The 13,631-nt window shown below is 49.1% G+C and overlaps 1 protein-coding gene across 1 annotated transcript in view; it reads left to right on the top strand.

Moving 5' to 3' along the window:
• The window catches only part of LOC144115179 (uncharacterized), a 180,882-nt gene that overhangs the window by 156,804 nt on the left and 10,447 nt on the right, over window positions 1-13,631 (top strand). The window contains exons 5-6 of the mRNA XM_077649422.1: window positions 5,881-5,984; window positions 6,473-6,715. Of these exons, the coding sequence (XP_077505548.1) occupies window positions 5,881-5,984; window positions 6,473-6,715 (347 nt within the window). The remainder of the gene's footprint in view (window positions 1-5,880; window positions 5,985-6,472; window positions 6,716-13,631) is intronic.

The following is a 13,631-nucleotide window of genomic DNA, read 5'->3' as shown; positions in this document are numbered from 1 at the left end:
TTCTTGTTCCGCACGACGCAGTTGTTTTGCCGAGCGCAGGTTGTGGCGCTCTTGTATTTGCAGCTGCAGGGAAACCACCTTCGCCCATCAGAGGAGCGGTGGAGAGCAGGGCGATCGTTTCGCCTTCTGTACGCGTGTGCGTGCTCCCTCGAGTCGCGTCCCCGAGGGCTGCCTCGTGCTTCGTCTGTTAAATGAGGGGATACTTAGTAGAAATAAAGTTATTGGTTTTTACATTCACGAAACGACTGTGGTTGTTTTTGCGTATGCAGACGTTTGGCTGACTTAAGATTTCACTGCAGCAGAGCTCCCATACCTTGTATGAGGAGAGGTGAGTACGTTGTAGAGTGCCAGTCAGGTAAGAAGAAAAAAAAAACGCAGCGGTGAAAAATGTAGCGCCAGTGAATTAGATTCGGTTCTGTTGCTTGACGCGTAAGGCTGAAGAGCGGAGAGGAGGCAACGCCTCTGTACTGTGTAGCTGTCTCGATCGCCACGTCTTCGCAAGGGGGCACCTTCGGACAACACTGCTTTTATTCGCCGCCACGCGAACTGCGTGCACTGCTGGTGAGTGGCGAGAATGTAACGTAAAACACCGCGTTCTATTTTCCGTGCCTGGGCTCTAGTTACGGGGTGCTCCCTGCACCGGCGCAGTTGCAGGGCAGGCATGAACACTAGTAGCGGACGGGGAGGATCGGGAAGGTTAACAAGAGCAAGCGTGGATGTGCTCGGACCGCCGCTGCCTGACTAGAATTGAAAGTATAGATGGCTTGCATGTGAGTTCACCGGCGTAATGGTGGAGCACGTGAAGTTTACCGAGTGCACGTAAGTAGATTAAATGAGCGCTCCGACTTTCGCGGTGGTCCACCAAAATGGCAGCCGCTACGACGCCGGTGTAAGCAAGGAGGTTATATACTTCTACACTGGTAACAAAAATGCGCCCAAATGGGAGTAAATGGCTTGTCTTCTAGCGCACACCCAAAAGGAGGCTTTACACGTTCACTGCGTAGCCCCTTATTGTTTTGATGTCTGTGCGTCGTCGCCCACCGGTGGGTCACCCGATGCTTTCCGCGGGTGCGGCGTGACACACCGGTGGGGCACACTTCTGAGGCTGTTTTTTCCGTCTGCCGAAAGATGGCTCTACTGGCATTTTCGGTCACAGCTTGCGCGGGGTACTTCAATCATGTATGCTAGCGCAGAAAATCATCCCGTGGTTCACTTGGCCCGTGCATTTCCAGGAAGTTTTCCATGGGGCCGCATTTTATAAGAATCAATTGTCCATTGTCGGCTCCATTTCGCGTGGCGTAAGCCTGACGGTATCATCAGACAAAAGCAGTCGACCAATCACAGAAATGAAAAGCAGCAGATACCCGTGTTGACGATAGCCTTCGCCATTCGTTGCGCGCTGTGGTTCAATATGGGCTGCAAGGTGCATCCAATAGTGAGGTCCGGTCGGCAATGAGCCAGTAGTCCGGTCGCGTCCCACGAACGTTTGAACGGCACGGCTGCGTCATCGAACAATAATGACCTGACGTAAAGGAACATATGGATCATAAAAACAAAATGGATAATGGATCCTTGTAGCATACGGCATCTGGAGAATTTATCGAGTCATTTATTACCGCGACGCTGCTCGCTCCATCCCCAGTGAACGCGACTGAAGCGCGTTCTCAAGGATGTCCTTGAAAAACGGTGCCCCTTTCTGTGCACAAAATTTCTGCTTTATGTAACTAGAGCGCGGCCAAGAGTTTCGTCCTTTTGGTCCGAACAAGTGCCAGAGGCTCTTGTTGCTCTCGCACCCTCGATTCTTTCTTTTCCGGGGCATGCAAGAGTTTCCACAATAAAGAGTTTGCGTTTTGAAGCCGTTGCCTGCTACGGTTACTACCCACCGACCAGCTCCCCTTTGTGGGGCAACGCCACGTGACCCTGCGTTTCAGCATTCACTAAGCGCCAAGGCTCAAAAACAAGACCTCCAACTCGACATTTTATTGAATTACATCCAGAATGATTTTCTGAAGAAAAAAAAAAACAGTTTTGGACTGCCGTGTTTCCCGGCGGATCCGCTTCCATCGCAGTGTCTTCTGGTTTTCTGTACCTCCGTCGAATTTTTGACAGTCTATCACGATTTTTGAACGGTCGTAAAAAATGGAATGCACAAGGACGAGGACCACGAGGCTTGGCACTGAGAGTGAGCCAAGTTATTGCGAATAGGACCGACTAGTTCTTCAGCTGAGCTCTTGCACACATTGTGAGAGGTTTTCAAAAGTACGTTGCGCATGTGGAAAGCGCCCGAACAAAAGGCTGGAGCGGGTAGCTTGAACATTTTCTGCGCCGTTTCCTGATAGCTGCCAGCTTTATCATCAGACGCAATGCAAGCGCCAATGTCAATAAATACAGGCGCGCTTTATATCTCTACCGCCATTTGTGATATGATAGTGAAAACGCATTTTCATGCAATTGTGGAAGCATATCGTCGCCGCACTACAAGAAACGCCTCGTTTGTGCCACCACAGCTGGACTGCGTTGCGTGACCCACCGGTGGGCCACGACGCAGTGAACGTGTTAATCCATATAAATGGAGTATTTGATGTACACCGTCATAAAAGGGAGGTATTTAGGGGTACAAAGGAGTTTTTACTACCCACAGAAATGGAGCCCAAAAATGGCGTAGTGCTTATCCTCATTCAGGCTGATGCTTACAGCAGTGCCAGCGGCGGGAATGGGCAGTAGCCGCGGCGACAGCCGGCAATCCAGCTTGGGAAACTGCGCTGCCTTAATGTCGCCCTGCGTCACGCGTTCTTTTCGCCGTCTGCAAGCCCAGCGGCGCCGTAGGCGAAGGCGGCAGGAGTCTTCTGCTTTTGCTGTACGAGCTTGTTTGGTTGCCTATGTTCGTAGATAAAGGAATATATAGCATTAGAATGAAGATTTCAAAACTGAGAAGGAGTCGCGGAGTAGTTTTCACGGTCATGCATCACACTATATTTGACTAAATACCAGAGCAGAGTAAGTAGAAATTGAGAACAGCCCTGAAGGTAGTTCGGTATGGCAGTGTTTGTCTTCGTATTCACTTCTTTAAGGCTTGGCATTTCAATATGACTGAGGAAAAATGTAGCCTCATCAGGTCAGTCAAGAGCTCAGCGTTGAAACTAAATTCTCTCAGAGTTCCATGTTATGCAACGCACTGTAATCTGTTGCAACATACCGCGAGTACAACACTGAAAAAAGCTGCCAGATTTAGGCCTAAGAAGGGACTCCAACGGTGTGGCGACACTAACAAAGGAAGGTCAGATACGGTTAGAGCACTGCAAGCTTCACAAGAGAAGTTCAATTATGCTCCTTACTGTAGCGGAAAACGGCGATACCTTGTACCGCGGCAGGCGCCCGTGAAGGAGCAGAAGTGAGCTGAGGCCCAGCGACGACGGTAACCAAGGGGTCGTCACCGCCATTATCAGACGACTGACCAGAAGCAGACGAGACCGTAGGTGGCGGGGCGGATGGCGCAAATTTGGTGTTTTTTTTACTCCTTTGGGTACCTCGAGCGCTTTGAGGCCAAGAAACTCCATTTAAAAATAAAAATAGTTTGAAATAGTTTGAAATAAAAATCGTGATTAAAGAAAACTTGTCAGTTAAAGCAACATTTTCGCACATAAAATTTCACTTTTCGCAAATTTCCACTTCAGAAAATTTTCAATCTTGAGCACGCTGAGGCCATTGCTATTTCTTGCCGTTTTCGTTCCGGCCACAAGCAGTGGCGTTTCATAATGCACTAACGCTTCACGCTTTCAACTCAAAAGGCTGGTAATCGGTGCTGGACATTTTTGCAGTATTTTAATTGCTCATCTATAAGTCGCGAAATGCGAAAGAATGCCTAGACTGTGTTCTGGGTTTCTACACGTTACAACTTACTTTTCAATGCAGCCCAGTCTTTGTAATCGTCGTTACTGGGCCATGCGCTTAGGAACTTGTTCTTAACGTCACCCATGATATTTTGAAAACATGTGCGATGTAAGCGTTTTTGTGTTTCTTGGACGTGCGATCATGCCTAGACGGAGCTATGGAAGTTTGTAAAGCACGAAATTGTGCCATTCCATGTCCAGGTAACTGTTCAAAGAGGTTGATCGTTGCATGGAACCTGATACACTTGTCTTATCCCACACGCCTTACTGCATCGAGGTACCGCAAAAGGCAGTGTTCCCAACAATCCCTTCGACAGGTGCGGCCGCGGTGGCTCAGTATTTATGGCGCTCGGCTTCCGGCCCGAAAGACGCGGGTTCGATCCCGGTCGCATTTCGATGGAGGCGAAATGTTAAAGGCCTGTGTACTGTGCGATGTCAGTGCATGTTAAGAGCCCCAGGTGGTCTAAGTTATCCTGAGCCCTCCACTACGGTGTCCCTCATAGCCTGAGTCGCTATGAGACGTTAAAACCCCTTAAAACCAAACCAAACCATGAGAAGGTTCCTTTCGAAACCTTCCTGTAAGACCCGCACGCAAGCGGCACAGAGCTACGTTAGGTTATGTGCATGCGCACTCGGTTTAGTGTCTATCCTGCTCACCTCATTCTCTCTCGGCGTGTTGTGTGCAAAGCCGTGCGAAACAGGTTAGTAAGGCGATATATCCTTTAATGTCTCATACTCGCGTTCGTTCGCTACATTTTAGGTCACGTGACCAGGCCACCTAGTGGTGTCACGTGATCTCTCTACCACGCTCGCGCCAGCTGCTCTTCTGCTCTGTGGTGAAATGAATTCAAGAGCGGCAAATTCAAATTTGTGGAGTGAGTTGCAAACGGCTGTCGCCGTCCCGCAGTTAAGAGATATCTAAGTGCCTGCAGCGAATTTTACAGACACCGAAACAACCGGAGCCGTCGCTTACTGCGCACCCCACGTTCCTGGTGGCACTTGGGGTGCTGCGCCTATCGGATCCTGTTTGACAGGCGTCCCGCTCTCCCCCGGCTGCGTGGCTTCGCTGTCCTTCCTTAGCGATGGGCACTGAAGCTTCGCTCGCGTGGGGCTGGCATCGTGCGGCGGTTGAGTGCAGGTGACGCTCGAGAAGCGCCGCCACACACGCGCTCCGAGGGCACTTAAAATATCGGTCTCGGCCCATTCTTACGCACTCGTAACCCTACACTTAGAAAAAGCTGAGTCTTATCTTCCGTGCAGAAAAGGACTAGGGTGCACAGAGCGATGCTTGCGTACTAGCTCTATTCGTGCAAAGACTATAGGTCTCCGCTCCACACGCTGTCGTCACGAAGAGTCGCCGACGTCTGTTGCAGCGTTTGGACTGTGTCCTTGTGTGGGGGAAGAATCCTGCGTTCGTCGGGGTGGTCTTGAAGGCAGTGGCAACACTTACCTGTCAAAGACATGGGCTTTTGATTTTCTTTTCCTTAATCACGCTTCTTATAAAAGCAGGCACCACTTTTTTTTAGTTGCTTTTCGAGCCGAAAGATATGTATTGGTCCCACGCATGGTGCTTTCATGTGTTCCATTTCTCGGCTTGGAATTACCGCCGTGGGGGCACTGAAGTCATTTTTGTGGCAATATGGGGAGACAGGTCAGCAACCACTTCTAAACGAATTACTATTGGCAGAGGTCGTTCGCGCGCGATTTACTTTTATGCCCACGTTGGCGTCTGTCTATTTAGTTATTTATTTATTTTTAATTTAGGGGAAGCAGAATACCGGAGAAGCGGCTCGCGATTTATCTGGCGAGTTATCTTGCACGTTACTTTATTATGGCGGATGTGCTGGGCCGTCTTCAACAAACAGAAAGCCCAACAAATTTGCTGTCCTTTTCGATGCGCTTTCCATTCTTCGTTCTCTTTTGTTCGTCCTTTTCTTTGCCTCCTATAGCTTGTGTTTGTCTTCAGCTTCCTCCGTGATTTGGCGCACAGTGGGAGCGGCCGGCCCGGTTGGCCTCATTTTTGGCAGCCACACATTCGCCGGCGCACGACCTGATGTTCTGCTCAGGCACGAAAATACTTTTATCACAATATTGGTGAGCACGGGTGAAAGCACAGTTAAAGGCGCCATTCCCAATGCTGTTGTGGCGCGGTGGTTTTGAACCCGTAAGTCAGCGCGTTCGTGTCCGCTTTTTACAAATACTTTTTCTTGCTTTCGTTTAACAGTACGAAAATTCTGTCGTTTATTCTTTGGAGTGTCTTCTTATTCAGGTTCCAGTTTTGAGATGCTTTCGAGCCAAATCACCGTCACACCACTGAATCGAAGTCAATTTTTTCTCTGATCATCAGCAGCAGTCTGACTAGGTCCACTGCAGGACAAAGACCTCTCCCATGTCTCTCCAATTAACCCTATCCAACAATTACCTGCACTAAAATAAGTTGCCATTTCCCTCAGGATGTGCGTTATCATTTAGATTTTCATCCTGACATGTTTGGGAGCCAAATTCTTCGTTTAAAATCCTTTGAGACGAGGTAGAAGGCGAAACCGGAAGTTGATGCACGGTACCGTTGCACGTGACTCAAGATCGCGTGCCGGCGGATGTCCAGTTTTTTTGGTGCCCCCGCGGTTCGCGTGGCCGAAGGTGACCGACCGCGAAGAGGAAGAGGCAACGGCCGCGTGCCGCGTGCCGCTGGCAGCCGCCCGTTTGCAGGAGCCAGGTCGTTTGGACTGTTCGCTGTGCTAATCTCCCCCATGTATCCCGCCAGCGTAAAGTCTCCGCACCGTCGCTTTTCCTGGGCGACTCCGGCTACCGTTTGCGGCAAAACGGTGAGCGCTGGGCAAGTGGTGCCTTGCATCCTCCCTCCGTGGCCTGTTTTCTTGCCGCTGCACCTCTTAGCTGTTGCGGACAGGTGCCACTTCTGCCGTCTGGATGTCCTCTCTAGCTGGTGTAGCGGTCGCGCGGGAACTAGCCTCAGTACGCGGGCGCGGATTCATATCGCGAAGCTCGCTTCGGTGCATCGCTTTGGTGTGAGTGGAGAAGCGCTCCCGCAGGGTTAAGGTTAACTCTAGGCTCAGTGTTGTGGTGCACCCTTGTGTTTAAGCAAGAGAAGTCACTATTTTCTGCCAGCTCGTCAATGGAATTCCTTTGCCCACTTGAGCGTACTTTCCTTTTTTTTTTGCTGGGGAATACTTTTTTTTTGTTTGCGGAATGAAATTGTCTGAATAGTTCAGCATGGTTGCTACGTTAGTCGTTAAGTGATGCTTTGACAGCACTCGTTCTCTTACATTTCCTTTTCGCGCAGCATGCTCTACACGGTGTGTCTTTTTCTTAAGGCTTTGGATTAAGTTTGAACATGTTTTCGCGCTGTTCACTCTAGGCTGTTACTGGGCACGTCTGTTCTATTTCAGAAGCATTTTATCGGAGAATAGTCGCGTTTGACGCCGTCTAGCCTGTGTTATGTTGTAGCTTTTAGTATTTTTGTGGATTCTAGAAGACGCATGTTGGTCACGCGCAGAGCTGGTAGTTTATCAACCCTGTGGAACTGTTTTTTGTTCTTTTGTAGTATTGAGTTTTAATAATTGTCGTACTAAGTGCGGCTACACAAATGACAGCCGAGTAGCCGTGTGGAAGCCCTGCGAAACATCTGTCGCAACTTACCGGCGCGCCCACTTTATTCCGCGGCACATGTTCCCAGTGCTCACGACTCATATGGCGTAGAGCTTCGAGGAGAATTTAACTGTACACGTGAGCACATACGTAAAAAGGAGAGCAAGCGACTGATACCTAGCTGGGGTGCCTCGAAGCCCGCGTCATCGTTTACCACCGCGCGATAATTTCTTGTCATTTCATGGGTTCCATTCGCGAATTATGGTACCGCGAAATGCGCACATCGTGGCACGAACGAAGCCTTTTCCCGCCTTCAGCCTTTTTTTTTTTTTGAGCTGAGGCGTTAGCGCTCATTCAACCTGCGTTATAAATCAGGTCGTTTTTTAGGGATTTTTTCTGCGAATCTCTGATGTCTACATCTCAGTTGGGCAACCAAGCCAGAGAACAGAACGACTGAGAAATTCTTTGAAGAAGGAAATATTAGAAGACTGTGGCTGCGCTAGGCCGCATGCACCTCAGGCCGTTGATTGCGCGGCCCAAGTCGCGCCATGAATTAAACGCAGCGCTGCAGCGGCACAGCAGGCGTTTCGCACATGCTTAATGTAAAACAAAGCGAGTTGCTGCTCCACATGAAATACCCACTTATCGGGGCGAGGACCAGTGGACGCATGTAAAGCTGGGACAGTATTTTGTAACCTTTCATTTTGTTCACGTCGCATTTGATACTCTGACATTCTTCGCTGCTACCGGTGACTGCGGCCCTGGAGTATGACGTCACGCTAGCCGTGGCAGAAACACAAAGCATGACGGCACGTTTTACAAGCCTTGCTTGCTTTTTCAGCTCTAATCCCGTTTCGAAAAAGGAACTATGCGATGTCTGTGCGACGAATTGGGGCCGGACTGGATGCGGCTGCGTTAGGGTGGCTGCCGGCGATGCCGTGACCAGAGCGGCCGTGCCTGTGATTGCTTTTGTTTCCCCAGCTCATGTTGCTTTCGTCACGACTGACGTCACGACGAAATGAAATGGAAACAAAATGAAACATATGGGTAGATATGGCCCCTTGTTTACATTGAAGGAGTGCAGACAGCAAGTTTTCAGGTGCTGTCCTTTTTGCCGATAACTATGCGCAGGTCCGTCCATAGGCACGGCGGAACGGGAGTAGTTGTGCTAGTTTGCTTTTTAAAGGACTTATTACTGCTCTACTTTTCATCACTGAGGAGTTAAAGCAAGACAACAGCGGAGGGAAACCGCACTATGTTGTCTTCTTCCGTCTTGTTCGCGCTCTTCGGTGATGAATGCCTGAAAACTTGCCGAAGTTGTCACGCTAGCTTTGATTTTCTGCAAGGGTTATGATTTTCACAGGCTGTGACATCAGAGTTAAGTGCACAGAACCGCCTCAAGTCACGCGCACTTAAAAAAGAAAGTATGCAATAAATTAATTGAGATTACGTAAAGCAGACGAGAGATAGGCGTTTCATCACTCGTCACCCCAACGCAAGAATTTTTAAGCGAGCATCAATAACAACGAAGATATAGGCGATTAAAAATTACGCTCCCCCTCTCCCCTCTGAAATCGTACACGCGGGGCACCAGGCAAAAATAAAGAAAACAGCTCTGGGACTGGGTCCCGCCCATGAATACAACATCCGCAGACGTTCCTTTTGCAACTTCCGGTTGTCGCTCCTAGCACCCCAGCAACAGGTTCGGCGGCGTGATTGCGGCGCGCGTTGGGTTTCTTTGCTTGTCGTCTGTTGTAGTTAGCAGTAATGGACCGGGACGGATGAATGGATGGATGGATATGGCTGAACCCTTTAAATCGGGCGGTGGCTCAAGCCACCTAGCCATGGCTTATGAAATTTTACTCTTCTCTTGATTTTAGCCACCAATCAGATAACCTTCACTCGGTTATTTCTACCCGCTTAAATTCTACTTTCTCTTCACTGTTCTTAAACCCCAATGCTTTGGATAAATCAACCCCGCTGCTTTCCACTGTAGGGTGAAGCTTTTTACAGAAAAGTATCAAGTGTTCAGCTGTTTCCTCCTCCTCTCCGCACGCAACGCACAACGTGTCTATCTCGTGGTACCTGACTCTAAATGTCTTAGTCCGGAAAACGCCCGTCCTGGCCTCAAACAAGAAAGAGCTTCCCCTACAAATATCATAGATATTTTCTTTGGCAATTTCCTCCTTAAAAATACTGTAGTTTCCCAGTGCTGATTTCGTCAGCATCCCTGTTTTCCACAGAGCTCTCTCTGTTTCTTTAACCTTTTTCTTAACCGATAATTGCTGATTTGCCCCCTACTGCTGTCCAGATATTTGCTTGTCAATTTTCTAGTTCGCTTTATCTATTTTGTATCAACATTCCCTATGTACATGTATCTGAAAACTTTTCTAGCCCACTGATTTTCCCCCGTTTTCTGAATCGCTCCTCAAATGCTATCTTACTGCAAGCTTCTCTCCTCTCGTACGACGCCCATCCCATATCACCCTGTATCCCCTGATTTGGTGTATTGCCATGTGCTTCCAAAGCTAGCCTCCCTACGCCACATTGTTTAATTTCTAACCTTGCTTGAACATCTGGTCTCGTGCACAGGACTGCATTACCGAAAGTCAGGCTAGGAACCATCACCCCTTTCCAGATCCCTCTTACCACTTCACACTTATTGTAATTCCACAGTGCCCTATTTTTCATGACAGCTGCATTCCTACCAGCTTTATTCATTACATATTTTTCATGCTCTGTCAGATACTCAGCAGCGTTATTTATCCACACCCCAAGATACTTGTACTCATCCACTACTTTTAGCGTGAACTCCTGTATTCTATGCTCGCCGACCTCATCGTTAAATGTCATGACTGCAGATTTTTCTTTACTAAACTTGAAACCTAATCTATCTTCCTCTGTACCACATATGTCTATCAACTTCTGTAAATATTCTTTGTTGTCAGCCATTAGCACTATATCATCGGTGTATATTAGTCGCAGTAATGACTGTTTAATCAATTCTCCTTGCTTGAAAAAAGAAAGGTTGGAGCCTAGTCCGCTCCTCTCTTGCTTGGCCTCCAACCCTTGCAGATACAACATGAACAACAAAGGAGACAGAGGACATCCTTGCCTAAGCCCCCGCTGTATCTCTACAGGCTCTGATACATGTCTCCCATTTTATAAGCACTCTGGTACCCTTATATATATCTTTTAAAAGATTAATTACGCTCTCTTCCACATCCAATGTGCCCAGTATGTCCCACAGATACTCGTGATTAACGTTGTCGTAGGCTCCTTTAATATCCAGAAATGCTAGCCATAGGCGCTTGTGTTCCTTTTCAGCAATCTCTATACACTGCGTCAATGAAAACAGATTGTTCTCCAACCTCCTTTGTTTCTGAAACCCATTTTCTAGCTACCCTAGCACCCCCTCACTCTCCACCCAAGCCTGCAATCTGTCCTTTATAATCTGCATCATCACCCTGTAAACCACAGATGTCACTGTTATGGGACGGTAGTTACGTCCTTATATATCATGTTCATTCTACTTAATCGCCATTCATCGGGAACTTTACAATCCACTATCTGCATTAATGTTTGCTTGGATTTTGGTCCTAGCTTCTTTATTAATATACTCGGAATACCATCTGGTCCTTTTGACGTGCCACTAGGAACCTTCTTCTTTGCCCTTTCCCACTCTCATTGCTCAAGTGAAGCTGTTGCAGTAACCGGTCTGTCCTCCTTCGATAAATTATGTGCAACGTTTCTTTCTTTAAATTTTTCTGTCATCCTTGTTCCTATGTGTTTTATCGCTTCATCCCCTTCTAGTCGAATACCCTGATCTGTAACAATAAACCTTTGTTCGAGCCTAGTCTGATTACTCATTGCATTTAGATGCTTCCAGAATTTTTGAGCTGCTTTTCTATTCTTTTTATTTACTTTTGACATCCATTGGGCACCCTTTCTTCTCATTTTCTCATTAATCAAATAGGATGCTTCTTTTATACACTTTATGAAGGTATCCCATTTTCTTTATACTTCAACTTCTGGTTCCCCCTTCTTGTTAGAATATATGTGTTCTCTGGACGCTTCCTGACGTTTCTCTATCGCCCTCTTGACCTCCTCATCCCGCCAACTCTTGGGTTGGCGTCTTTTCCCTTTTAGCTGTACTCGCACCTTAGCTAGCTCTAGCTCCAGTAATCGAGTTAATTTGGTGTCAGTTCATTCTGTTTCACTATCCTCAAAAGTTACTTTCTCAGGCGCGACTACCTCGAGGCGCGACTGCTCGCTCTTACGGCCGCGATGGGCATCGAGACGTATGCGTTCACGCCGTACCGGCTGAACGCCAGCGACGACAGTAGAGACTCGGCGAGTCACTGCGAGTGGCTCCGGAACTCCAGACAGAAGGAGGCGCAGAGGAAAATTGAAACCACATGCGCGAAGGCAATGGCCTGGCTCGTGCTTGCCCGAGAGGGTCGCGCGGCGCCACGAGCAGATGGTTTTCACGGCTACCGGAAGTGTGCCCGTGACGTCCTGGCTGCCGTGGCTCCTGCGAATGACAGGGTGTTGTGGCCCGGTGACGGCATGGGTATAGTGACGTCTTTTTTCACGATTCTGTGGTTCGCAGCAGACTAGTCGTTGTAACTGAAAGTCGATTGTGTCGAGCTCACTGCCGGACTAGTGACCTCAGTGGTGGTGGTAACTTGTGGAGGAAGCTCAGTCTCAGTGTTTGTATCTGTGGCGAAAAGCGAAAACTGACGCAGACGTCCGAAATATCGCGGAGCTTTCTGAAGCGGCAGGTTCTCGTGTATCCATCCCTTGAGCACAGTGTCATCGATAATGCATTGGCGCATTTATAAGCAGGCGCATTGCCCTACACTGAAGAACTTGCGAGGTTGTGCAGGTAGGAACGCGCTCGGGGTTTCTGTCACCTTGTGCCTGTTGTGTTGCGCGTCGATGCTGTTGGCATTTAGGTAGCAGCATCCCACCACTGCCGCCAGTTGTTGGGATTCAGGTAGCGTGACTGGGCCGGAGAAGAGACGAGGACGATCGGAGGAAGAAAACTTGGAAAACTTTATACAAAGACCATTTACATAATGTACAAGTACGGGCAACTGAGAGTGCTTCTCAGTAAAGATAGCTTATTAGCAGTCGGGAGTCTCTCCCGGCAAAGGGTATCTCACAAGAAGGGGGAGGGGCTCTCTCCTGGTACCAAACCAGAAGCTCGTTAAATACTCTTCGCATTTCCCAGGTCCCTAGCTGGGGAATACAGTTCGAAGAATGATGTCCAATCACACGATGGCACTCATGGTACCTTCCACCCACGGCACGGCGGTCCTGATGTTCTCTCGCAGCTCGGTCGAGGGAAAGGGAACAGGACCCGGTCACGTTGTCGTCCACGCGACCTCCAGGTGGGCCCGCACGTGTGTCCGGACCACGCCCATGTGGACCCGGAAGGCGCCTGCGTGACACTGGAATGCAGGCTGTTTCCTAGCAGGGGTTGAAAGATCTTGTACTGATGACCGGAATGCGGAACCTCTGTCGAAGGCGCGGCACTCGGGCAGTTGCTCAACCCCAGCGTGACTGAAGGGAGCAACACTGATCTTGTACTCCGTCGTCTGAGGACCGGAACGAACACGTGGGGACTCTATTATCGTCGCTGCTTCCGGCATTGCAGCCACGTCTCCCCCAGAGGGCTCACCCACCCTCGCGGTGGTCCTCAGGGAATCCTCCCCATGTCCAAATTCGCCGAATTCAACAGCAGGAAGGAAGCGCGAGCACAGCAGCACCCCCGCCGCCAGATATTGCGCCCGGAAGTTGAACTGCTCGCACGTAGCTCGGCTGACTGGGCGTGCCAGGAACCAGATGCTCTCTGGGAGTCTTCAGATGACCTTCAGTGCCGAAGATCGGCATCGGTTCCCCTCGTCAGATGGCCGCATTGGGAAATTCTCTGCAATGCTATCCAAAAGAGATCACCGACGCCAAATCACACCCGACAGAAGCAAGTGCCCTCAGAACCCACTCATCCTGCTAGACCAAAACTCAGGGCCAAAACTGCACTTAGCAAAAAAACTTCAACTTAAACTTGAAGAGATCGAATGGTTTGCCTGAATGAACACATGGTGTCTCCCGAAGAGGAGTCTGTCCAAG

The sequence above is a fragment of the Amblyomma americanum genome, chromosome 1 (genome assembly GCF_052857255.1).
Source record: "Amblyomma americanum isolate KBUSLIRL-KWMA chromosome 1, ASM5285725v1, whole genome shotgun sequence".
Taxonomy (NCBI): domain Eukaryota; kingdom Metazoa; phylum Arthropoda; class Arachnida; order Ixodida; family Ixodidae; genus Amblyomma; species Amblyomma americanum.
This window is presented reverse-complemented; position numbering and strand designations above follow the sequence as displayed.